Genomic DNA, 27,318 nt, shown 5'->3' on the forward strand with positions numbered 1-27,318 from the left:
TTATTTTGCCTAACTTAAAAAGTGACTCTTATTTTGAAAAAGGGAAGGATGGTGCGGTGTGGTCTGGGCGTGGCGATATGTTTTCGTTGCATTGGTTGCATTAGAAAAACAAATGTAATGTTATGGGCAATTTTGTTGGCTGCAATACGTTTAATTTAGAAGTTCACAAAGGTGAATAAATAAACTTTCAGTCATAGTAGTTATATTACAATACGCCATAATTCATATATCAGACGCAAGTCGAATGGGTTACTTTTAATCGATTCGGTTTCGGTTCTCATAAAATGTATATTCTAGTTTTCACTTCAGCGGGTTTAATATAGGTGTAGGTTTTTCAAACTGGTCTCACATAGCTGTCGAGCGTGCTGTTATTTGTAACACATAAACTGACATCTTTAATTTCTAAGGTTTATAAAGCCACAGACGGAAGGAGGAAGTAACATTAGGGATAGTTTGCTGGTGAGGAGGAAAAGACAGTAAACAGTCCATAATTCATTGCTGGATCAGTGCGGTGAGTCAGCAGTCCACGTGTTAACAACACATGTGACTTCATTTGCTCTAAACTTCTGTCAGTCTGCGATCAGAAAACATTCATGCTCTTATTTCATGAAAGTTAAATTATTATAAAGCTATACTATTGTACAGAACGTGAGAGTTTTACTGCTGTATTTATACTATACAGTCTGACCTCAAACATTCAGGTGAGTGTTTGTCCAGCAGAATCAGGAGGGAGATGTTTGGCAGGAAAAATAAACGACCAGCAGCGCCGAAAGGCCAAGGGGCAGCTGCAGCCAAACAGGTAAGTGTTGTTGAGCTGTTTGTCTTAGATTAAAAAAAAATTTAAGAAAAAGATCAGTTCTGTACTGGAGAAGGTCTGTCTTTCTGCAGATGGGGTTGTTGCTTGATTTTAAGCCAAATGATATGATGGACATGGACCAGGATCTGAGTGATCCAGCTTTAGAAGCTGAATTTGCTGCCATTGTTGGGAAGAAACCAACAGCACCTGCCAGGGGTAAAAAGGCTGACAAAGGTAGGCAATAGGATTGATGAAACTTAATTCAGTTTTATTTGTAAAGAGCTTTTTACAGTGTGTGCATGGTTACAAAATAATCTTAATACTAAGATTATTTTGAGATCTTAGTATGCTGTGTAACGTAAAGGATCATATTTTTACATCTTACAAATAAAATAGTTGTAAATCAAATCAGTATACATAACAGCATATACATGATACTAAGAAAGTCATAATCAATGTTCATAACCATATCATTAATCACGTGTTTGCTTGCAACCAAACCTGCAAAGATAAATTTACATGTAATGTACTTAAATTTGATTAAGTTTGCTATGAATGCATGTTATGTGTTAAAGCCCCGTTACCAATGGAGGATATTGAAAAAATGGCGGAGGCATGCATGAAGGACATCGATGATGATGATGATGCAAACCTGGAGGATGATGAAGACCTTCTGGTAAAAAAAAAGATAAATGTATTCTCTTGATAATGGACTATTTCTTTTTGGCATCAGCACCTAATTTTTATTACAATTGTTTGTTGTGATGTGTTGCTAGGCTGAGCTACAGGAAGTGGTTGAAGGGGAGGAAATGGAGGACTCAGGGGCCGCAACCCCATCCTCAACTGTTAGCGCAGAAGTTCCTTCAGCAGATCCGACACCAGTAAGCCAGGTTAGATTCATTTGAACTTTCTATTGAAGATAGTATAATGTTGTTATTTACCCCTGACTTAGTTGAGAGTGGTTTGATTTAGGATTAGGGTTGCATAACGATTAATTGCAACTAATCATTTGCAGAATAAAAGTTTTTGATTACATCATGTATGTGTGTACTGTGTTTAAAAATTATGCATATAAAAATAAACACACATTCATGTATAATGTTAAGGAAAAAATGATGCATAAATTATATATAAATATAAAATTTTTTATACACATGTAAATATTTCTTAATTATGCATATAAAATACACATGCATGAATGTATATATTTATTATACACAATACACACATATATGATGTTAAAAAAATATTCTGCAAATGATTAGGTGCGATTAATTGTTATGCAGCCCTATTTTGGGTTATGTTTGTGTATGTCATCATTAAAACCAACAAAATCACTTTTCGTAGTTGGTATTTTGCTGTTTGCTCAGAAAGAGCTCATTCTCTATTTTCTTTCTAAGGAACCTAAAGTCAAATCGATTTCTGGGAGTATTGAACACACCTTAGACGAGAGAATTAACATGTACAGAAAGGCTATTACAAATGCCAAAGCCTCAGGGGAATCCTCTAAAGCTCGGCGATATGAGAGAGGCCTTAAGGTGAGTGACGATAAGTAGATTTCAGAATTTTCAAATATAATAAAAGCAGGGAACTAAAAAGGATCTTATAATAGTAATTGATAATTTTTTTTTATTTTTGTCCTATTTAGACATTACAAACTATGCTGGCAACTGTACGGAAAGGAGGAAAGATTGACGAAACAGAGATTCCTCCTCCAGTTACAGGAGCCACTTGTGGTCCGAATCAGCCCCCTGCCCAAAGTGCAGTGTCACCTGACAGCGCTGTTGACATTTCCCCAGTCTCCATGGAGACGGCACCTGTTCTCATGGATCCAACACTAAACACTAGAAAGGAATCCTCTGGTTTACCATCACCTGCTTCCTTGTCAGTTCCAGATGAGGAACATACAGGAAAAGCTGTAGAAGGTCAGTGAAGTGTTTCTGCAGCAACTGACCAAAGATTACAAAATGTGGAGGTGAACAGCTACGTATATAAGGACAAAATATTTATATGGGTGAAAAATCAGAAACCACAGTGAACTTTAGATTTTTTTTATTTAAGTTTAAGGTTTGAAACATTTTGTATGAAATCAGCATGAATGGAAACTTTTAATGTTAGTCTCTGACCCCACAGTGTGGTTATGAGATCATAAAAACTTGTTTTCCTGTTTGGTCAGTATTTTTTGTTGTTGCTTATTTTAGATGTAGGTGCTTTGATATATTTGATAGGACATATGGGGTGGTTTTCTGGACAGGGCTTAAGCCACAACCAAAAATAAAAAGAGACAGCACATTATGCTTAGACCCCTTAATTAAACAATCTCCAAATTATATACATGTCTTTAATTAACAAGGTTTTTTATATATATAGAAAAACAATGTTGAAATTGGTTGCTTGCCCTTTAAGTTGTTTCTGGCTTGCTGATGTAACTAAAGGTATGAGTTTTTCTAGTAAAGAGCCCATTATGGTTTTCAGAGTCTCCAGTCGAACAGCCCCCTAAAGACATTTTGCTAGAGAGACAGAAAGACTACAGGATGGCAGCTCTCAAGGCCAAACATGCAGGGGATATTGAGAAAGCCAAAATGCACATAAAGGCCAGCAAGGTAAGATGATTTTGACCAGATCTGTATAAATATGATTTTGGTATGTTTTATTACAAATTAAGCATTCCTTATTTGTGTTATGAAGTCCCAGATATTTGCAAAAAGTAGAGGCAAATTCTTTTTGCAGGAAAATAATGGCATTGAAATATTAAACTATATTGTCTTGATTTCAGTGTTGGCAAGCAAGTTTGAATCTGACTTATAACCAAGATTCTTGTTCCTCTCAGTGATGATTTCTAGTAACTCACCAGTAGCAAAAATGTGTAAAGTTATCTGAAATATTCAAGACTTGTAGGAAATAGACAAAGGGAACCACTATACTGTTTGCTTGTTTGGCTCAGGCATTCGATGCAGCAATTGAGGCTTTGGAGAAAGGTCAGCCGGTGGACATGAGCTCCCTCCCACCCCCTCTGGCTCAAGGTTAGACCTGAAGTGTCATCTGTAAGCTATTTTATGGGTTAAAAAAAGAAAATCCAAATTTTGAGTCCCAAAATATATTGAAAATAGTATCATGACGCACCCCAGTGCATTTATACTAAACATTAGTTGCATTTCCTGTCAGTCTAAACTAACTGTTCATCTAAATTAATCTTTCATTCAATCTGTACACAATTGTATTTTTTGGGGGGGTTATTATAGCAGTGAGCAAATGCTATTGCATTTTTTTTTAGATCTCAAATCTTAAATTTTCTCTTAGCCTCCATAGTTACTCAGTCTAAACCTCAGGAAGCTGTTAAAGTCTCACCTGAAGCCAATGAAGGACAAGGTCAGTACACAAACTCTCAGGTCAATGTTTTCAAATAGTCTAACTAATGATGGTCTAATCTGAATTATCTTTCAACAGAGGCTACTCAAAGTTTGTTAGTATCTTAGTCTTTATTTTTTGTTTTTGGTTATTCTAGCTCATAGTGGTTCTGGCCCAGCTGAGCCCAAGACTGTTCTTGAAGCTCTAGAACAGAGGATGGCAAAGTATAAAGAGGCCTTTACACAAGCTAAAGCGAGCGGGGATGATCGCAAGGCCCGAATGCATGACCGCATTGCTAAGGTAAATAAATGTATTAAAGGATTAGTTAATTTTCTTAAAAAACTGATAATTTACTCACCACCGTGTCATTCAAAATGTTGATGTCTTTCTTTGTTCAGTCGAGAAGAAATTATGTTTTTTGAGGAAAACATTCCAGGATTTTTCTCATTTTAATGGACCCCAACACATAACAGCAGTTTTAATGCAGTTTAAAAGTTTCAAATGATCCCAAATGAGGCATAAGGGTCTTATCTTGCAAAACGATTTTCATTTTTGACAAGAAAAATAAAAAATATGCACTTTAAAACCACAACTTCTCGTCTTCCTCCGGTCCTGTGACGCGCCAGTGCGACCTCACTTAATATGTCATCATGTCAAGAGGTCACGGATGACGTATGCGAAACTACACCCCAGTGTTTGCAAGTGTGGAGAAAGAGGACTGTTCTGACGTTGTTGTATGTGGAATTATACTAATTAATGTCTTTGTGTCAGTTTATTGTTTAAAATGGTCTGCAAATGTGCGTTTCATATATGTTACATGTGACCTTTCCACGGCATTACGCAATTACGTGAGGTTGCGCTGGCCCATCAAAGGACTGGAGATAGATGAGAAGTTGTGGTTTAAAAGTGCATTTTTTTATTTCTTGTCAAAACTGACAATCGTTTTACTAGATAAGACCCTTATGCCTCGTTTGGGATCCTTTGAAACTCAGTTGAAGTTTTGAGGTCCATTAAAGTCCATTAAAATGAGAAAAATCCTGGAATGTTTCCTCAAAAAACATAATTTCTTCTCGACTGAACAGAGAAAGACATCAACATTTTGGATGACATGGCGGTGAGTAAATTATCTGGATTTTTCTTTTAAGAAAATGGAAAAATCCTTTTAAGAGTCAACCTAAATTAATCACACCAGATGTTGGTATTTGCACATTGAATGTTATCATAAAACTGCGTAAGATTTATCAGTGTATCACTTTGTGCATTGTGGAAATTTTGTCAAGGTCACATTGGCACAGCGTAACCCATTTTTGAGTTGTTGAGTTGAAATTTACAAGGAAGCTTATCTTTCTTTACATGTGATCCTTTGTCGTTCTTTTCTTATTCACAGCAATACCAGGCTGCCATCCGTGCTCATAAAGCAGGTCGAACAGTCAATTACGATGAACTTCCAGTCCCGCCAGGTCAGTTCTTGTTTAGACCATTAGTTTGAACTGAGATTCTCTTCATTGTGCCTATGCATTTGAATTTGAGGAGGCTCATATGTTTGGGTTCGGTAATTTCACTTTAATGGCAATTAAATGGTTATTAGTCAGTAATTGTAAGGCCTTAATTTCACAAATGTAACTTCATTGGTATTTAAATTTTTTGCTGCAAAACTCTCTTAAGTGCATGCAAGCTTTTGTGGCAAAAACCTCCTTTGCACAAGACAAAGTAAATTTCTTGTAACTAGAAGCATTGCAAATGATGAAAGTCAGAATGTAAAAATTAGGGATGCACCGAATCCAGATTTTTTAGGTTCGGCCGAATCCCGAATCCACCGTTTAAGATTCGGCCGAAACCGAATACCGAATCCTACTCGCATCCTTATTCCATTAACACAGTAAAACACATTAATGAATTATACAACGTCCACAGCATGTATTTTTCATTTTATTTAATTTTAACTGTACATTATGCCAGGATGACAAGTTGGAAAACTATTTTGACAATTACCATAAGCCTAAGCATAATGAAAGCGATGCGTTGCGACACGCTCGTTTTTCCAATAAGCAAGCAGCTCCGCGCTGAAAACAATATTTAACTTTGAGTGAGAAGCTCCGCTCGTCAATGTCAGTTTTCACACGGCCGTCCAATTACAATGGAGGAGGGGCGGGACATTACCACAGCAACCAACCGGCTCACAGCTGAAGCATCACAGCTACCAAGCGCTCGGCTGAAAAACAGCTGGCATTTGGTGTCCTCAAGGCGTTTTTAGCCGTGTTTAAAAGTTTTGGTGTGTCCAGCCCCTAAAGCTCACCGAAAGAAAAAGCTCATCTCCACGTCAGCACCCGATGTGTGTAATCAACGGCCGCGTGACGTCGACCAGCGTAGCGCAAGCCTAGGATTCGGTTCGGTGGAAAAAAAATCTAGGATTCGGCCGAACCCGAACCCCGTCAAAAAGCCCAGTATTCGGCCGAATCCGAATCCTGGATTCGGTGCATCCCTAGTAAAAATGAAGAAACTGAACCACACATTGGGGGGCGCTGTGATCCATGTCACTGCCACATTCCATTTGTATTCAAGTCCAAGTAGTCACAAGGGACACAAGTTTGAACACAGGACACAGTGATCCACTTTCGCTTTTGCATTTGAGCTGCACATTTACTCTTGAAAGATTTGCTTGAATGACTTCCAAGAAACAAGGATTTTATCAAATTTAACTATGCCCTATAGGTTTTCCTCCAATCCCAGGCCAGAAAGCCACTTCACCTGAGCAAGGATTGGCTGCTGTGCTAGAAACAGCCAATAAGCTGACATCTAATGAAACTGAAGCTGGGGATGAAAACGAAGATGAAGATGGGGATGAGAAGGTGGCAGAGGTAAGTGCCTGCATAGAAACACAAATTTCTATAAAGACAGGAGAGTTTGATAAATCATTTGCTTTCAGGTTAAAACTGCAAAATTAGACAACGAAAAGAAACCCACGCTCGCAGTACCACCAACAATACAGGAGCCGAAAAGAAGCCCTTCCCCTGACAGGACGTCCAAAAGAGGGAGTCTGACTGACACTGGTTGGTGATTAAGGACACTTTGTTTTTGACTGATCCATGTCACACTACATTTTTGTCATGTGGTCTTGAATGTGGTTATTGTGTCCTCAGCTCAGCAGCAGTTGGAGTTTCTGGAGAGCCGTAAAAAGCAGTACATGAAAGCAGCACTGCAGGCTAAACAGAAGCAAGACCTAGAGCAGGCCAAGACCTTCCTGCGCACAGCCAAGGGTTTGGAGCCTATGATAGAAGCAGTGCGTAGCGGTAAAACAGTGGACGTAAGCAAGGTAACATTTCTTACTACAGTTTGTTTGAATTCTTTTAAGTTTCCCTGTAGTTGACAATTTTATCACTTAAAACTCATCTTTGAGCATCACAATAGCATATGTAAAAGTTTTTCAAGATGTCAAACATATCTTGGTGTCCCCAGTGTACGTATGTGAAGTTATAGCTCAAAATACCCCACAGATAATTTATTATAGCATGTTAAAATTGCCACTTTGTAGGTTTGTGCAAAAATGTGCCGTTTTGGGTGTGTCCTTTTAAAAATGCAAACGAGCTAATCTCAGCACCAAATGGCAGTGATGCGATTGGATAGTGCAGATTAAGGGGCGGTATTATTATAATAAGACCCCCTTTTGACATCACAAGGGGAGAACATTTTCAAATTCTTATTTTTCACATACTTGCAAAGAATGGTTTACCAAAACTAAGTTACTGGGTTGAACTTTTTCACATTTTCTAGGTTGATAGAAGCACTAGGGACCCAATTATAGCACTTAAACATGGAAAGTGTCTGATTTTCATATGTCCCCTTTAAATGTATGACTCGAACTATTGATCCACTTGATGATGTGATTGGTTATGTATTTGAGATTTCAAAGCTCGGTCTTTGGAAAATTTAGGAGAAAATGCTCAGCAATAGTGCTGAATAATGAATGTGCACAAGGCTTGCTTTTAAGCATATTTAAAACAAAAAGCACATAGATAAACAACAATAAAAGTTTGATTTTCACCACAGGGGACTTGAAGAAATCCTGCAAATGAAATAATCAGTATGCAGTTATTAAATATTTTCAGAAAATTAAGCAAAATGGATCCAGCTTTTGATACTGATTTTGTAGTACTGTTAAATTGAATAATAATGGGATTATTCTTTAGGTGCCTTCACCACCTGGAGATGAAGAGGAGGACTTCATCTTAGTCCATCACAGTGATGTTCAGATATCAGAGAAGTCTGAGCAAGTCTACACTCAACTTACCAAACTACTGAAAGAGCAACATGAGGTAACAAAAAACAGCATGTGAATGAATAAGTTACAGATTATATGTGAATATTAAATATATGTGAGTTTCCTTTGATTTACAGAAATGCGTGACGTATTCCAAGCAGTTTACGCACATGGGGAACGTTGCAGAGACGACCAAGTATGTATATAATACCAAACGTTACACATACACACTTTCACAGGACTGTTCATTAATTCCTGTTTTCCTAACTTTTTTAAGGTTTGAAAAAATGGGAGAGCAATGTAACAAGAGCCTGGAGGTCCTTAAACTGGCACAGAATAGGGGGCTTGAGCCTCCTAAACATCACTTTGAGGAGAGAACTTATCGCACCGTCAGGTTAGATCAGATCTTATGAATGCGTGGACAGTTTTTAGGTCTTTATTGTGTAACGTTTGAATAATATGTTTTTTCTTGATCTCCACTTTTGTAGGATATTTCCGGACCTCACTAGTACAGACATGATTGTGATGATTGTAAGGGGGATGAATCTTCCTGCTCCCTCTGGTGAGACACCTGCATTCACACTACAACATTTATATTCACAGGAGTCCTTGAAAACTTTGTGAATCTGGCTGGAAAAATTCAAGCCCCTGGGAAGTTTTTGAAAATATACATGCATAAATACAGGTCATTGAAAGTGCTTGAATCGATTTTATGCAAGAAGTTTTCTGGAAAAAAAATCCATATTATTCCCTGTGTAGTGTAGGATAATATCATAAAAATTCTAGACTTTTTAAGCACACGTGCTAAACTGTTTGCTTTAAATGCTTATATCTTCTCTATGCGAATGTTGATTTATACCATAATGCTTTTTTTGCATATTTGTGTTTTGACAAATGAAAACGTCTCAAGTTACATATGTAACTGTTGTTCCCTGAGAAGGGAACGAGACGCTGCGTCTCCCTTGCCATACTTCCTGCGTCCCTGTAACACGTCTTTGGCAATATTTCAAATAGCGATATACTTCCTGGCTCCCGCATCACCCTGTCTTCGTCATTAACTCTTTCCCCGCCATTGACGAGACATCTCGTCAATCTGCAATACCGCTCTTCCGCAACTTATAAAAACCGGAAGTATTGCCCTAGGGCAAACAGCTGTATGTCCGTGTATGTTTTAAAGATCGCTCTGCATGTGATCTCTATCAAAAGTCCTTCACAAAAATTGAATTATCTCAGCTTTTTGCTCAAAATTTGGTGTTTTTTATGAAACCTACACATATTTAAGAGGTGATAAAAACAGAACACATGAAGGTAGGATAAAACTGATTTCTTTGTTTGAAAGCAGAGGGTCTGTTCTTTTATTTCATATATTGTATGTTTATATATTTAAAAAGGAGCATTTTCTGAAAGGCATTTCAACTTTTGTGAAAATCATGAAAAATGCTGGCGGTGAAAGAGTTAAGCCTCACCGTTGGTTGAATTTGATATACACATTCAGACGCACTTACCCCTGGAGGTGTCCCCAAAGCGTCACTACAGTGACGCAGCGTGAGTTCCCTCGAAAGGGAACTGTAACAATGCATCTTAAAAAGTAACACGATGTAACCTTGCTCTCACTTGAAATGTCCCCACATTTAGTCCTTGAATTTGAGGTTATTGGACCTGGAAAGTCCTTGAAAGGTCCTTGAATTTGAAGTTAAGTAAGGTGTGGGAACCCTGTATTCATTTAATTCTACAAGTACTTTTGACTTACATCTTCCCCTCTGCTTTTTTTAAAAGGCATTGCAACCAGTGACTTGGATGCATATGTCAAATTTGAATTCCCATACCCCAGTACAGTAAGTACCATTACTTATCTAATCTTAGCCTAAATTTACCTAGACATCATTTGTGATAATTAAATGTGAATCTCACTTTTCTTGTCAGGATCAACCTCAGAAACATAAAACATCAGTCGTTAAAAATACAAACAACCCAGGTAACAATGTTTTCCTTCCCTTAAATGAAGCAGCAGTTGTTTGTTGAACTACAGTAATCTGTATTGTTTTGTATTTTGGCAGAGTATAACCAGAGCTTCAAGCTGAACATCAATCGTAACCATCGTGGCTTCAGAAGGGTGGTGCAGTCTAAAGGTCTAAAGCTGGAGGTTCTGCACAAAGGGTGAGTTCGGCACAAAAACGAGCACTGTGCTACACACAATAATACATTATATAGTATGTGACCCTGCCTGTGAAATCCAGGCTAAAGTCTTATAATGTAATTATGAGATATGGAGCATCAAATTTAGATTTCACTCATTGATTTCAATCTTTGACATAACCTAAGTCAATATTAAAGATATCAAGGGTATATTTTCACAGAATGAAGCGGGATTTTATGTAGAAAATAGTTAATGGAAAAAAGACTAGCTGGGTTTTCACATGCTGTATATACAGTCATGTGAAAAAATTAGGACACCCCATTACATTTTCTGTTCTTTATTAAGAAATATTTACATATCACTGGTTTTCATCTTGTTTTTATTTTTGTCTGGAAAAGAAAGTGATCTAATTGCAGGTAAACAACAAAAACCAACCTAGTTTTACTCATTAAACAAAAGATTGACAAAAATGTGAATTGTCACGAAGGAAAAAGTTAGGACATCCCAACAATTATTCCCACTTATATTGGCTAAAATCACACACAGGTGTATCATAACAAGTACACATGATTAGAACATTGATATGAGGAGGCTTGCCCTATTTAAATCTACTACATTTGGTTTGGTGTGCTCTTGGCTGTTGATGTGAGAGTGGACACCATATTGAGATAAAAAGAGCTATCCGAGGCCTTCAGACAGAAGATTGTAGAAGCTTATGAGTCTGGAAAGGGATTTAAAAAGATCTCCAAAGACTTCATTCCACTGTCCGGAAAATAGTCTACAAGTGGAGGACATTCAAAGCAACTGTCAACGTGCCCAGGTCTGGCCGTCCAAGCAAGTTCACCTCGAGAGCAGACAGCAAGATGCTAAAAGAGGTCACCAAAAACCCTAAAATTTCATCACAGGACCTACAGCAGGCTCTTGCTATTGTTGATGTAAAATTGCATGCGTCTACAATTTAGAAAGAGACTACACAAGTTTAACTTTCATTGGAGGTGTGCAAGGAGGAAACCCTGCTCTCTAAGAAAAACATAAAGGCCAGACTGAAGCTTGCCAGAGAGAATGTAGACAAACACCATGACTTCTGGAATAATGTTCTTTGGACAGATGAGTCTAAAACTGAATTATTTGGACACCACAACAGAGGACATGTTTGACATAAACCAAATACAGCATTCCAGGAAAGGAACCTCATACCAACTGAAAAACATGGAGGTGGAAGTGTCCTGGTTTGGGTTTTTTTTGTTGCAGCAGGACCTGGCCTGCTCACCATCATGAATTCTACTGTGTTGCTTGAGGAACATGTGAGACCATTTGCAAAAAAAATAAGCTGAAGCGGAACTGGATCCTGCAACAGGACAATGACCCAAAACATACCAGTAAATCCACCAAGAACTGGCTTAAAACAAAATGGAGAGTACTGGAATGGCCGAGTCGAAGCCCAGATCTGAATCTCATTGAGATGCTGTGGGCTGACTTAAAACGGGCTGTACATGCAAGAAACCCATCAAATATCTCACAGCTAAAAAAATGGCATTGAGGAGTGGGGCAAACTTTCCTCAGACCAATGTCAGAGACTGGTAGATGGCTACAAGTAGCGTCTCACTGAAGTAATTTCAGCCAAAGTGGGTAACACTCGCTATTAGAGGGCAGGGTGTCCTAACTTTTTCCTCTGTGACAATTCACATTTTTGTTAATCTTTTGTTTAATGAGTAAAACTATCAGTTTTTCTGGTTTACCTGCAACTAAATAACTTTCTTTTCCAGACAAAAAATAAAAACAAGATGAAATCCAGTGATATGTAAATATTTCTTAAAGGGATAGTTCGGCCAAAAACGATATTAAACCCATGATTTACTCACCCCCAAGCTGTCCGAGTTGCATATGTCCATCGTTTTTCAGACAAACACATTTTCAGATATTTTAGAAAATATTTTATATCTTTCAGTTGATTAAATGTAATGTTACGGGGTCCAGCAATAGTCCACGACCTTCAAGTCCAAAAAAAGTGCGTCCATCCTTCACAAATTAAATCCAAACGGCTCCAGGATGATAAACAAAGGTCTTCTGTGGGTAATCCGTGCGGTGTTGTTGTAGAAATATCCATATTTAAAATGTTATTAACGTTATAAACTACCTTCCGGTAGCGCCGCCATCTTAGAGTGATGCGCATTCAGGATGAGAGCTTACGCAGCGTACAGAGTTTCTCTGCTGCTGCTCTGTGCCCCCGCCCTCCGAATTTGTCATACGTCACTAAGAAAAGTGCGTACACTACGCTAATACTCTCTCCTGAGTCTAAGATGGCGGCGCTACCGGAAGGTAGTTTATAACGTTAATAACATTTTAAATATGGATATTTCTACAACAACACCGCACGGATGTATAAAATGTATTAAAAGGAATACAGTCATATGCAAAAGTTTGGGCACCCCTGACAATTTCCATGATTTTCATTTATAAATATTTGGGTGTTTCATTTTGATTTATCAAATAACTGAAGGACACAGTAATAGATCAGTAGTAAAATGAGGTTTATTGGATTAACAGAAAATGAGCAATATGCATCAAAACAAAATTAGACTGGTGCATACATTTGGCCAGCCTTGTCATTTTGTTTGATTTGAATACCTGTAATTACTTAGCACTGATTAATTGGAACACACATTTGTTTTGGTGAGCTCATTATGAAAATCATGGAAATCGTCAGGGGTGCCCAAACTTTTGCATATGACTGTAGTTTACCGAAGGTGAAGATGGTCATTTTGCACTTAAATGTACCACACTGGGAAAAAGATTTCTAATAGGATTCATGTGCATTTGAAGGACCTATGCAATAAATTAAATATTTGATCAGTGCTGCCCTGAATTGACTTCTGTGTCTGGCCTGGTGTATGCTGACTCAGTATGTGTAGGTGGAACTGAACTTCACACTGATTTCTTTGTGTTGTCACAGTGGCTTTCTGAGAAGTGACAAACCAGTAGGAGCAGCCCACCTCAAACTGGAGAAACTGGAATCTGAAAGTGAAGTGAGGGAGATAATCGAGGTAAGCTCGGCTTTTCAGTCACAGTCTCTTTGTGTTGTTTATAAAGTCCATCCAGGGCTGTTTTTGTATAGTATGGATGCACTGCCCTACAAACACAAAGTATCATATCTTCCTAGAATTAGACATTTTTGTCATTTTTTTCGTGATTATTTTCTAAAAAATTAAAAAACAACGAAATTGACTCGAGATACTTATCCACATAATAAAGGAGGTCTTAAAATTTTGACCAAAAAATGAAGTTACTGCATTTTGCCTTTGTAGGGCAGTGTAGGACCTGGATATGAGACTTCAAACATTAGCTGTGAAAGTATAAACTTGAGCCAGCCAGACATCGCTATATTTACATTAATTAATGAAGAGAATGTGTGTTGTGTTTGCATGTAGGTCATGGATGGGCGAAAGCCCACAGGTGGTCTTTTAGAGGTAAAAGTGCGACTCAGAGAGCCACTGAGTGGTCAGGACCTCCAAACTATCACAGAACGCTGGCTGGTACTGGAAGAACCACAGGTTGGTGCTGTGGTACTCTTATTAGTTTTACAAAGATACCAATATTCAACAAACACTATGACATTGTGTATATCCCCATTTTTAAAAGCACACTTGGAGTTATCAATTTTAAAGTGGTGTTTTATATTGTACTTAAGACAAACTATATGTGACTTTGGTCTTAAATTGCACAGGTACATTTGTAGAAATAGCCAGCAATATTCAAATAGTCAAAATTATCGATTTTTCTTTTATGCCCTAAATCATAAGGATATTATGTAAAGATCTCGTTCCATGAAGATATTTTGTACATTTCATACTGTAAATACAGTCTTGTTCAAAATAATAGCAGTACAATGTGACTAACCAGAATAATCAAGGTTTTTAGTATATTTTTTTATTGCTACGTGGCAAACAAGTTACCAGTAGGTTCAGTAGATTCTCAGAAAACAAATAAGACCCAGCATTCATGATATGCACGCTCTTAAGGCTGTGCAATTGGGCAAGTAGTTGAATTAGTTGAAAGGGGTGTGTTCAAAAAAATAGCAGTGTGGCATTCAATCACTGAGGTCATCAATTTTGTGAAGAAACAGGTGTGAATCAGGTGGCCCCTATTTAAGGATGAAGCCAACACTTGTTGAACATGCATTTGAAAGCTGAGGAAAATGGGTCGTTCAAGACATTGTTCAGAAGAACAGCGTACTTTGATTAAAAAGTTGATTGGAGAGGGGAAAACCTATAAAGAGGTGCAAAAAATGATAGGCTGTTCAGCTAAAATGATCTCCAATGCCTTAAAATGGAGAGCAAAACCAGAGAGACGTGGAAGAAAACGGAAGACAACCATCAAAATGGATAGAAGAATAACCAGAATGGCAAAGGCTCAGCCAATGATCACCTCCAGGATGATCAAAGACAGTCTGGAGTTACCTGTAAGTACTGTGACAGTTAGAAGACGTCTGTGTGAAGCTAATCTATTTTCAAGAATCCCCCGCAAAGTCCCTCTGTTAAAAAAAAGGCATGTGCAGAAGAGGTTACAATTTGCCAAAGAACACATCAACTGGCCTAAAGAGAAATGGAGGAACATTTTGTGGACTGATGAGAGTAAAATTGTTCTTTTTGGGTCCAAGGGCCACAGGCAGTTTGTGAGACGACCCCCAAACTCTGAATTCAAGCCACAGTACACAGTGAAGCATGGAGGTGCAAGCATCATGATATGGGCATGTTTCTCCTATGGTGTTGGGCCTATTTATCGCATACCAGGGATCATGGATCAGTTTGCATATGTTAAAATACTTGAAGAGGTCATGTTGCCCTATGCTGAAGAGGACATGCCCTTGAAATGGTTGTATCAACAAGACAATGACCCAAAACACACTAGTAAACGGGCAAAGTCTTGGTTCCAAACCAACAAAATTAATGTTATGGAGTGGCCATCCCAATCTCCAGACCTTAATCCAATTGAGAACTTGTGGGGTGATATCAAAAATGCTGTTTCTGAAGCAAAACCAAGAAATGTGAATGAATTGTTAAAGAATCATGGAGTGGAATAACAGCTGAGAGGTGCCACAAGTTGGTTGACTCCATGCCACACAGATGTCAAGCAGTTTTAAAAAACTGTGGTCATACAACTAAATATTAGTTTAGTGATTCACAGGATTGCTAAATCCCAGAAAGAAAAAAAAATGTTTGTACAAAATAGTTTTGAGTTTGTACAGTCAAAGGTAGACACTGCTATTTTTTTGAACACACCCCTTTCAACTAATTGCCCAATTGCACAGCCTTAAGAGCGTGCATATCATGAATGCTGGGTCTCGTTTGTTTTCTGAGAATCTACTGAACCTACTGGTAACTTGTTTGCCACGTAGCAATAAAAAATATAATAAAAACCTTGATTATTCTGGTTAGTCACATTGTACTGCTATTATTTTGAACAAGACTGTATATCAAAATTTTATTTTTGTTGGTGGATGCAATTGCTAATGACTTAATTTGGACAACTATAAAGCCAGTTTTCTCAACATTTTTTTTTTTAATTCTCAGATTCCTGATTTTTCAAATAGTATCCTAACAAACAAAAATACATCAATGGAACCCATATTTTTTCAGATTTTATCTCTCAATTTAAAAAAATGTACCCTTTATGACTGGTTTTGTGGTCAAGGGTCAAATATTTGTACATTTATCTGTTAACACCATTGCTGAGTATTTTCTCCTTAAAACTGCAGTTTATCAAAGACAGTCTCAAAAATGCGGTGCACAAGTATTTAACCAATCACGTGTTGACTGAGCAGATCAAATAGAGTGATTGGAGGCGTGGATTAATTTGCATATTATCATATTTATGAGTTCACAATCACATATAGGTGATTCTCAAGAAATCCAGATTTAGAAGGTGTCCAGCATCAAAATTTTTAAAAAGCCCTTGAAGCCAATTCTTTTTGCACATATAAGATTAAGGTCTAAACTTACTATAACCATTATTTTTAGAGGATTTAAACATATTTCCTATAGAATTATTAAATTTTTTTAAATTATCATTATCAAAAATTATCATTACCGCAACATGATATTACATTTAAATATATGCATTTACAAACTCTAAAAAGAACTAAAAAGTTCTCTAGGTATGACAAACAAAATTTCAGCCATCTTGAGTGTCATAGTGAATTATGTCCCTTCCAACTAATTTTTTTTTTTTTTTTTGGAAAATGTTAGTTCCTTGAGGGCTTAAACAATGATAGAAAATTGTTGCGGAGGATGAGAAAATTAGTCTTGGAGACATTTATATTCCTTATTATTGTCTTCTACATTTACCAATGATCACCAAATATCACGTTTCTTTACTATACATTTTTATAGTATAACATGCACTGAAGCTTTTTATTTTTTAGATTTTTTAATTATAAATTTTCCATGTCAAAGAACCCAAATCCAGTCATGGACACGGTAATGAAAATGTTCCCCTCAAATGAGGAAAAAATTGGTTTGTATGATGTCATTTGAAATCATGTCCAAAATAGTACATGAAGAGATGTTTGTAACTGTATGCTTCTTATTTTGATAGCATTTACTTTTTTATCAAAATGTTTCATGACACCTCATAAGACTAATTTCACTTAAAGCAAGTTTGTCGAGTTACATTCTCAGCATAGGCTATGTTAAGGCATAAAGAAATAGTTTCTCATGCAAAACGTTTAAATAGGTTACTTCGATGATTAAAGATGAGTTTTAAGAAATAATAGGGCGGTTTCCCGGACAGGGTTTAGTCAAGTCCTAGACTAAAATAAATGTAAGAGCCCTCCAAACTAAAAACAACCTGCACTGACATATCTTAAAATACACCAGTGCCCTTTGTTTTGCCCCTAAATGCACACAAGTAATGTTTTTAGTATGGCATGTTTGTTAAAAGAAGTTATATTTTCTAATTAAACTAAGGCCTAGTCCTGGCTTAAGCTAATGCCTGTCCGGAAAACCGCCCCAAAATGTTCCTGTATAGCTCAGTGGTAGAGCATTGCGTTTGCAGCGCAAAAGGTCATGGGTTCGAACCCAGGGAACACAGGTACTCTGATAAAAAAATTATAGCTAATGCACTATAAGTTGCTTTGTATAAAAGGATCTGCCAAATGCATAAATAAAAAAATAAAAAATAAAGTGATCAACTACAGAGAGACTTAAATAATGGTTTCATCTTGAACTTTGTCGTTTGTTAGGTACTGCTGTAATTGACACAGACCTACAAAACATCTTCATAAAGTAGGTACATTTTTACTGTTGTAATGATTTATTACAGTACATATCTCATTTAAACATCAGAATTTAACCCTTCAGTCTCCTCTCCTCACAGGTACTGACTGAGGTCTCAACGCTTTATCAAGAGTAGAGGAGATTATGGAAGGCTGTAGCTGCTAGTTTCAGGCACTAAACACAAGATGAATATTAAAAGGACATTTCATACGCACTATGTGCTTTAAGAGACATTCACAGAGAGAGTGTCACTGACAGAGGCAGGTCACTTTGTCTTTTTTTTTTTAGGGTGAAAAAGTTTGGATGTTGCAGTTGGGGTCAAAAAAGTTATAATAATACAGTGGATATTAAGATGAGGCAGTAGACACTTGTGTGAGATTGATCTTCCTCTTTGCCCTTTGAGATGGATTGCCTCTTGATTTTGTAATAACGTTTACTCCAGCTGTTACGTTAATGCTTTGGAGTTCATGCCAATGAGAGCTGAGCTTTTTTTGCTGCTCTGGGATGCACTTCTGCACTAATGCCAAAGTAATCACTGTTGCTGCAGTAAGATAAATGACTTAATCTCGTCTCCCTGATAGTAGGAGCCTATGGCTGCCATGTCATTACTACTTATATTAGTGCTATGCAAATTAGTCAGTTGCAGTAAGCTATGCACAAACGATTGCATTTAAACTCCAAACACTTCGCCTGACATTTCACAACTTTGTTATATTATGTGAACTGGCTGTTTAACACTGGTTAATTGTGGATAAGTAGTGCCAGAGTACTGTTTATATTTTCCTTAAAGCCATAAACCAGCTTTTATTTTTTGAACTAGATGTGAATTATTTATCAAATCTTCCGAATTATCTGTTTTTCGTTCTGCTTTTTGCACATGTAAATGAGTGCTGCCACCAGATTTAAAATAAGAAAATCTTTCCCGTAGTAGTTTAACTTATATAAGCGTTTTGGCACTTTGGTGATAATTTGTTGTACTAGTAGTTGGGCTGCAATAGTCAGAAGAGCCACTTTTGTTGCCATTTAAACTTAGCAAAGGAAGACCTATGCGTCTTAGAGAGTTGTGTGTGTATATATGTATAAAAAAAACTTTTAATTGGTCAATTTATTTGATGCATACAGCTGATCTTACGTTTGACAGTCTTGATCTGTCTGAATTGCAAATGCTCCTACAAGTCACTTTAGCCATATTTAGCCAATGTTTACATTGCAATCTTGTGTGCACTTAAGTTATTGTTTTAAGATTTGATGGGCACCTTCACTTGCCATAGATTTAATTCAGAATTCATTCAGTCTTGTTCACTTTGCCAGTCTAAAAATAACTCATTTAGGTCTTCGAGATATTTTGTTTTTAGGCCTGGACAATGTGAAATCTTGGTTAATAAGTCTGATTTATATGCTGTGCAGCTCTGTCCATTCATTTCATTCACAGTTGTTTTCATCTCATGTGAATTATTTGGTTTTTAACAGCTCTGGCACTTTGAAAGAGCAATTTAACAGTCACAGACGGAGCCTAGTCCTGGCTTAAATTATACTGTCTGGGTCACTTCATCACTACATTTGATTCATCAAATTATAAGGCTTTTACTGAAAACCGGCTCCGAGTTGACTGGTCATTTCACTCTTACTAGGATCTCATACTATATAGTTTAAATATGTAGGTTTTTACTGTTCTGACGTTATGGTTTTATTTTTTGCCTGTATTTTATTTTTTTTCAAGTTTGTAAACCTTGTTTTGTTATTAAATGAGAATTTAAGAATTGTAGTTTTTTCCTTTAAAGACTTGATGGAAATGCAAGCCTTTATTCTACCTTACATGCAGATTATTTAACATGTCTTCAAAAGACAAAGATGGCATATTTTTATATATTCAACAGGTTTCATAAAGACTGCTTTTATTGACATTTGTAGTGTACAATAAAGAAAAGATGTATATTCATTTCTTTTTGGCTTCTTATACATTGCAAATTATTTCCATTTTGCCCATGTCAGTTTAATCACAGATCAAAGTGAATCTGAATGGATTGTACAAATATGTCCTTGAAAGCAGATCCACCCACCCATCTACCGAAACATCAGAATCCAAAAGGTTTTCAGAGAACTAAAACTAGTTCATGTCTGTGATCAACAAAACAAAGACTGGGTTTTAGGTAATACAATACTGCACATCTGGAAATAAATAAAAACAAAGGTGGATGCAAAGACTAACAAAGATGTGGTTTGAAATGCATGTGGAAGACGATGTAACCTTCCTGAAATGCCATTTATTTTTAATGAACGGTCCAAAGCTGTCAATACAACAAATGATTTATCTCTGTACCACTGACCAACTAAAATAGATCCATGAGGTTCACCTGCTGTCCTCATTTAACATCCTGCACCACACTGAGCTCAGGGTTTCCGATTAAACCATATTCAACATTGCTATTGAAAATCATAATAGCACCTTTACTTTCTGTCCAGTGGTGTAATCCGACTGAAAGATTAGCTACAATTTGATTGTCATTGTCAAAATATACTAGTCAACATTTGAAGTGGATCAAAAAGTTAATATTTCAAAAGATTAAAGTTGACAAGACAAGAATATGTATTGGGTATTTGTTTTAAGACAACGTTTATGAATGGTTTTGATCCACTTCGAATGTTGACTAGTGTACTATTGTTATCAATATCATGTATAATTCTTGCTATTTAACTAGACAGGGCTTTATATTTATAGTTAAAACACCCAATCACAGTGTCTTACAGTTTAACTTGAATGGCTGGGTTAATTTTGACCCATAATGGGTAAATATTGGACAGAACACACCGCTAGGTTAAAATTGACCTAATGCTGGGTAGTTATACCCCACGGTTGCATAACAACAACCGAACATTGGGTCATTTTAAACCCAGCATGTGTTCTGTCTAATATTTACCCATTATAGGTCAAAAATAACTTGGCCATTTTCAGAGCGTAGGATCGACAATAACTTTATTTGACTTTTGGGTACATTCATTACATTTTAAAGTATTGACATGTGTGATCCATACAGTGCATATAAAGAGCCCCTTGTGTTGGATTTTTGGTGAGTGCCTGCCTGTATTATTAAACAAGATCCAAATTAAATATTAATTGAATTACTCCTGCTTACGAAGTGAGTGCTATTCTCATGAAACCCTTTATATAATTTATAACACATAATGTCAGTAAAAGACAGCAAACTAAAACGCCATACAGTGATGGGCCATTTTTTACAAGGCAGGTCCTGCAGGTTTCTGCTCATATAAAGCATATTAATAAACGCTCTTAGCAGCTCCATAAAAGGTCTGTTTAAGGACGCAACACATCATTCAACACTGTGAAAAAAATCAATGGAGTTAATGACCCCCAAACTGAAATAATTAAGGCTTAGAAAGCACATGCCAACCTGTTATATCATGATTAAATTAACATGGAGTCAATCTTTCAAGAATATATAATGTTAGTCTTCGTGTTCCTCATCGTTCCTAATAATGGCTTCATATCCAGTGCACTGCATTGCTTTTTACATCTATTCATTACATAATTCCAACCACAACAACATTTTGAAAACACTGGGAGGAGAACATTATATAAACATGAAAAGGTTGGAGAAGAAATGAGATGGGCTAAGGTGGAAAGGATGCTGAATACAGCGACCACAGATGATGTATAGATCAATACACTGCATAAAGTTCGGAGAGCTTCATTCGTGCCAAACCTGCCATTCTGTGGTTCTTGAAGCTGTAGTCGAAATCCTGAAGGCCGCTTGATGTTATTGTTCAATTTTATTAAGTCGAAGAGTTTTGTTTGTTACAGAGGTCCGTTCTTGACATTAGTAACATGTATCATCCCTACTACGGTGCCACAATCTTTTGTTGCAGTCCATCTCTGATGAGGCTACATCATATTAGCTTTGGAGCAATATTTCCACCAACAAAATCCAAAAACAAAAGGAGGTCCATATTTATGAAATAAAGCATCTGGTGATTCATAAAGCTTAAAGGTGAGACCGAAACTCGTAGGAATCCGTTCTTTGTTTGTATTAAGGCGCTGGAACCGTGCACCACAGTCCAAACCCTTCCAGGTCCTCAGTCTTTCAATTTCAGGAGTCTTTCCAATAGAGCTGAGAGTGAAGAGCGCCCTCTAGTGTTTTAGGAGATCAATGTTGCTACAATATGTTTTGCAGAGATCTGATTCCAGTTTGCCACTCATCAGGGCCTATGGTTTCCACAGTGGAGTTGAGAAGTGAGGAGAAACGAAAGAGAGCACCACATTCAGAGGTCCCAGTGGAGATGGTGCATAGGTGGTATGGAGGATGTTTTCCTGCACAGCTTTCAGGCTCTTTCAAGTGCAAATGAGAGAGAGGAGAGCAAGAGAAAAGGGACTCTATCCTTTTAGGAGATGACCTCCAGGATGTAAAAGATGAGCTCCATAACCACAGGCCCCTCGCTTAGCTGGCAAGCCCCGCTGTGTATCACAGGGATGAGGGCACTGTCTAAATCGCTCAGGTATTGGGGAAGCAGCGGCTGACCGTTGCTACCTGCCAGGTAGCCCACCTGTAATACAATTTTAAATGAAAAGTATAATTTTTTGCACAAGATCATCTGTGTAATCCTACAAGAACAAATAGTTTGTACCTGATCAGAGTCCAGTGTGATCCGCAGACCTAGTTTGGCCATTCCATCCTCTTTGAGAAGTTTAAGGTGAGGGCAAAGGGCCATGCAAAAAGCCCTTGCAACATTTTCAGCGAGACGACTGTGGTCTGCTGGATCACTCTGGTCCTCACTTCGTAAGAAGAACACCTGAGCAAACAAGTATGTAACAAAGTTTTGCAAATTAACAATAAGGAAGAAACAAAATAGATGACATTAAGATACAAATCACTAAGATGTGTAAAAAAAATTAAAAATAATATGAATAATGAATGAACCTCTGTCCATCGTATGACTTTCCCGTTGGCCTTATACTCGGAGCCATGGAAGATCTTAACGCTGGTGACTGACTCCATAGATTTTCCATCAACGGGACTGATGACCCTGTCATTAAGAGACAACAGGTATATTAATGAGGCTTTTCATTGATAACATGGACTTTTGGATGGCATGTGCGTAAATGGGTGAGAGCTGCTACCAACATATGGTCTACTCTGACTGTACAGAGGCCAATCCGAATGTGTGTAAGCACCACTTTTCCTCTCTTTGTTCAACTGTGTCACCAGACACAATGCAAAATGGTTAATTGTGTGAACGACACAATGATGAGGATTACAGATGGTGAGACGACTGTAATCCTGCCAACATGGGAGGAAAATCCTCTGTCTGCATATCAAAAAGTCCGAGGTTTGTGTGATCACCTCTTGGATTTTACCCATCTATAACAGTCAAGCTGAAGAAAATCAATTCATCCCATATATCAATATTTTAATGTAATAATTACCTAATTTTGAACCATGCTGCATGTTTTTTTTACAGTTTTAGAGAAAAAAACATGACAGCATAAAGTTAAAACAGGTCAGTTTAACTTAACATTTTAAGTTTTGACTTTTTTTTTTTTTTAAGTTATGTCAACTTATTAACAAGTTGAAATGTGACCTGTACTGGCAAAATGAGTCTGAATGGGTCTAATTTTGAGCTAGAGGCAAAAGAAAGAATAAATGTCGATTTAAGTTGAAATTGAGTTTTTTATAAAAATAAGTACATTAACCCCTTCAGACCTGATTTTTCAGGTGTTTAATATCAGTGTACCTTATTTTGATTGGTCGATCAGCATTTTTATTGGTTTGAACCACAAAACATGTGATGTCCATTCAAGTGGACGCAAGGTCTAAAAGAGTTAAGCCCTCGTCTAGCGATCCCTATGTTTTCAAAAGTCATTAAACATCTAAAATTATCTTTATTTGTAGGTATACTGTCCTAAATGCTTACTGTAATACAGAGATGTGTGTTCAACCACATGCATGTTCATTACGCTCATGCGTAAATTCATCCCTGTTTGGAGCCATAGGAATGAATGGGCTAGGCTAAATGCTAACACATTCACGAGGCGCTGTACAAAGATTAAAAGTGAACGCATTGAAAAAAGATGGGTATGTATTAATTTGTCTAAGTTGAGGTAAGAACATAGTAAAAAATAGAAAAAATGGTGGTGTTTTCCTTTAAATGTACCCTAAAAGCATATGTTGATTTGACATCATTTTTACAGTAAACAGTGTAAATGGGAACAAAGACATTTAGTCCCACATAAGAGGTTTTTATTTCTGCCTAAAACACTAATGACAGAGTCAACAAACAGATTTAGGAAAATACATTCCATTGCCTGAAATTGTTGCTGTATTGATGTGCATTTAATTAAGCTCTCAATACCACGCTCCATTAAGCTAGCCCATATCATTAGATGGTGCAAATGTTCATAGATTAGCTTTCCGTAATGGCATCACTGAATTTGTCATGTAGAAACAAGACATTTTTTTCTCTTGTTTGCTCACCCCTTGTTAACATTGTGGTCTTCCTCAACCCACTGGATATGCACATGCTCCTGGTTCTCTTCTTGATCAGCTTTTCCACAGACAATACTAAAATCTTTCATCTCTTTCAGCGCTTGCCGCAGAGCCTCCATAGTTTCAGCTGTAATCTGTACCATCACGCCATCTAAGACACAAACATTCAATGTTACTTTCCTACGTAGTACTGTTGGTGGAATAGAAACTTTAGTTGGCATCAGTATACAAAAAGTTAAATAGGATATTATTCCCAGAGGAATCAGATGTCCTGCATATATAGAAAGAGGCTATGAACGTCTTTAGTGGTACCTTCAACAATGCTGGTCTTAGCCACATATCCAGATGAGGCCTTCAGAGCCCCGCTGAACACAAAGAATGAAGCACCAGTCACTATAAAAGGAATGAAAGAAGATTTGAACAACAAAATCTTCAAAAACATGCTTTCCTTAAGCATTTCTGTTACTTATATACATTTATTTTACTCTTTCCTTTTTTGAGCTAGACACATTACATTCACTTAAAGGAGTAGTCCACTTTAGAAATGGTGTCCATTGACTTTTTATAGTAGGAAAAAAAATACTATGGAAAGTCAATGGGCCCCACCTATAAAGTGGACTACTCCTTTAAGCTAAACAAATTGCATCCATGTTCTTTACTTCCCTTGAAAGCATTCATGTAATTTTATTACTTGGGGCACTCATGTGACTTTTTACCGGGGCTGGCACAAGAGCTCGAAGCTAATCTGAAACCACACTGCACTTCTTTACACAAAAAACATTGTATTTGTACAGATTATGCTTATATGACAAAGAGGTTTAACAAAAGGGAAGTACAGTATGAAATATAATCAAATTGTATGTAAAGTTTTTTTATAGCATGTTAAAATTTCCACTTCGTAGGTGTGAGCAAAAATGTGCTGTTTTTGGATATGTCCTTTAAAATGCAAATGAGCTGATCTCTGCACTAAATGGCAGTGCCGTGATTGGATAGTGCAGATTAAGGGGCGGTATTATCCTCTTCATGACATCACAAGGGGAGACAAAGTTCAAAGACCTATTTTTTCACATGATGCAGAGAATGGCTTACCAAAACTAAGTTACTGGGTTGTTCTTTTTCACATTTGGGGACCCACTTCTAGCACTTAAACATGGAAAAAGTCTGATTTTCATGATATGTCCCCTTTAATGTTCATAAGTTTTATATGTTTGTTTTGCAAGTACTTATTCCCTTATAACACGTAAGCGGTGAAGTAATTATTAAACACATAACAGTATAATAATATTTCTCTGTGTGATTTTGGTCACTGGTGACATTGTGCATCCAGTTTCCTTTTTTGTGGAAATGCAAGCCGGTACCGAGGTCTGACGGAGCGTTCGCTCCAGCTTCTGTGCTCATACAGAGCCAGCCCCAGTGAAAAGGGGGTACCAACAGTACTCCAGTGTTCAGACACCTTTTGACTTTTCAAGTTGTTTGTTTATTGTATAAGTAATGTGTTTTACAGGATAGAAGGTCTGGAAAATTGTAAAATTCGAAAAGTTAGGAACCCCCAGTATGCCAAGTAAAATAGATCCAGATACAGTTAAGGTTTTCAATGTCAGATGTATTTATTGGTGACACACCTTTGCGCGGTTGGTGATGAATACTGATGGCCTGCGTCTGGTAGTTACCATCGTCGTTCTGTACACACACCAGGTGGGAATCTGCCCGGTCATTGAAGCATGCTCCCATTGCCAAAACATGCTCATTTGACTTAATCATTGCCTTCATCAGCTAAGAAATGTGGAAATACAAAGAAATGTATTTTTAAATGTATGCATAATCTTACAAGTAATGTTTAATCCCTGCACTGCTTACAGTACCAATTTTCAAAATCCTCTAGCATTTCTCATATCCTTTCTATAGTCTATATCACGTCTATAAGTTTAATTAACAAATAGTCCCACCCTAAAATCACATTATATGTTGAGCAAATATCTCAAATAAATATATTAATCGTGTAAAACACTAGAGACCTTCTATAAAACCCACCCACAAACAGCTTACAGTTGTCTCTGCACATAAACATTTTCACACTTCATCTTTAAGGTTCATGAACTCAGTGAGAGCTACTACAATAGTAGCAACCTGATAGTAAAAGAAAAAACTGTATCTAATCCCTGCCATATTTCAGTTCTGCTCCATCCAACACCTCTCGAGCAAAAGCTAAAGACTCAAGAGAAAGATGATTGGACAAGCTGTTGTCAATGCATCACTTGTTCCATTGAACAGTTGGCATTATGTTTCAATCTGTTATGTTAGCGTTAACTGTTGCATATAAAGACCAAATACATTTTACGCTGATGATATTTTTAATTGTTGCCTGATGACAACCAGACAAAAACAAGTTTTGTAAAAATGCGCTGTCTACATTTACCTCATTGTAACGGTTGCTGGGTATCTTGATACACGTTTTCCTCACTTCCATGTCTATCACCAACCCCTTCACCAATGGCAATGTGTACTGGTAATTACGGAAATCCTGTTAACATGTGAAACGGTCAAATGTTGATTGGGTATTGGCATGTGTTCATGAAGGAGATAAAAGTAAAAAGTAGCCTTACCGCCAATAAGTTCATAATGGTATGACCGGTCTCTCCAAATAAGGGCTTTCTGAAGCGGACGCTAAACAGAGGGCAGGGGTAGACTGCAACATAACCACATATGACAGGCATTAGTTCACCCAAACTAATAGTCAACATAATCATCATTTATTCAAACTGATGCCAAAAAGTCAAATGTGACAAAGGTTATTAGTCCATTCAAACACTGTTGGATGATCTGTCTACTTAAAGCAACACTATGTAGTTTTTTTACCTTTAAATAATGTCTCTAAAATTATTTCAGTGATAGAACAACTTTTAACTGGACAAATTGTACTGTTGCTGCAACCTGAGCAACCTCCTAGCTGCTACAAGCACACTCTGAAAGTGGCGGTGGAGGGTAGAGCACACAGCCCCGCCCCT

General features: G+C 37.2%; 2 protein-coding genes across 6 annotated transcripts in view; one reads left to right on the forward strand and one right to left on the reverse strand.

Annotated features, from left to right (window-relative positions):
- Positions 1 to 51: 51 nt before the first annotated feature.
- On the forward strand, positions 52 to 20,117 carry cc2d1b (coiled-coil and C2 domain containing 1B). 4 transcript variants are annotated; one of them, XM_065276030.2, is made up of 27 exons: positions 52 to 171; positions 408 to 511; positions 683 to 799; positions 889 to 1,030; positions 1,372 to 1,472; positions 1,573 to 1,686; positions 2,197 to 2,334; positions 2,445 to 2,721; positions 3,272 to 3,399; positions 3,741 to 3,819; positions 4,097 to 4,165; positions 4,302 to 4,444; positions 5,532 to 5,604; positions 6,857 to 7,002; positions 7,071 to 7,194; positions 7,285 to 7,457; positions 8,332 to 8,457; positions 8,540 to 8,598; positions 8,680 to 8,796; positions 8,891 to 8,964; positions 10,179 to 10,237; positions 10,326 to 10,377; positions 10,460 to 10,559; positions 13,493 to 13,583; positions 13,968 to 14,090; positions 17,780 to 17,824; positions 17,920 to 20,117. In XM_065276030.2, the coding sequence occupies exons 3-26, from the start codon at positions 734 to 736 to the stop codon at positions 17,789 to 17,791; spliced, it is 2,586 nt and encodes an 861-aa protein (XP_065132102.1). In that variant the 5' UTR covers positions 52 to 171; positions 408 to 511; positions 683 to 733; the 3' UTR covers positions 17,792 to 17,824; positions 17,920 to 20,117. The 4 variants fall into 4 exon arrangements, with proteins under 4 accessions (XP_065132102.1, XP_065132103.1, XP_065132104.1 ...); XM_065276031.2 differs by having other exon boundaries at positions 17,780 to 17,822; positions 17,914 to 20,117; XM_065276032.2 differs by having other exon boundaries at positions 702 to 799.
- Positions 19,673 to 27,318, reverse strand: part of zfyve9a (zinc finger, FYVE domain containing 9a) — a 29,073-nt gene continuing 21,427 nt past the window's right edge. For both annotated transcript variants that reach the window (XM_065276029.2, XM_065276028.2), the window contains exons 12-19: positions 26,917 to 26,999; positions 26,730 to 26,834; positions 25,936 to 26,086; positions 24,626 to 24,706; positions 24,302 to 24,464; positions 22,748 to 22,853; positions 22,455 to 22,619; positions 19,673 to 22,373 (exon numbers count right to left, since the gene is read on the reverse strand). In XM_065276029.2, the coding sequence (XP_065132101.1) occupies positions 22,212 to 22,373; positions 22,455 to 22,619; positions 22,748 to 22,853; positions 24,302 to 24,464; positions 24,626 to 24,706; positions 25,936 to 26,086; positions 26,730 to 26,834; positions 26,917 to 26,999 (1,016 nt within the window). In that variant the 3' untranslated portion in view covers positions 19,673 to 22,211. The remainder of the gene's footprint in view (positions 22,374 to 22,454; positions 22,620 to 22,747; positions 22,854 to 24,301; positions 24,465 to 24,625; positions 24,707 to 25,935; positions 26,087 to 26,729; positions 26,835 to 26,916; positions 27,000 to 27,318) is intronic.

Source organism: Paramisgurnus dabryanus, chromosome 6, assembly GCF_030506205.2.
Source record: "Paramisgurnus dabryanus chromosome 6, PD_genome_1.1, whole genome shotgun sequence".
NCBI lineage: Eukaryota > Metazoa > Chordata > Actinopteri > Cypriniformes > Cobitidae > Paramisgurnus > Paramisgurnus dabryanus.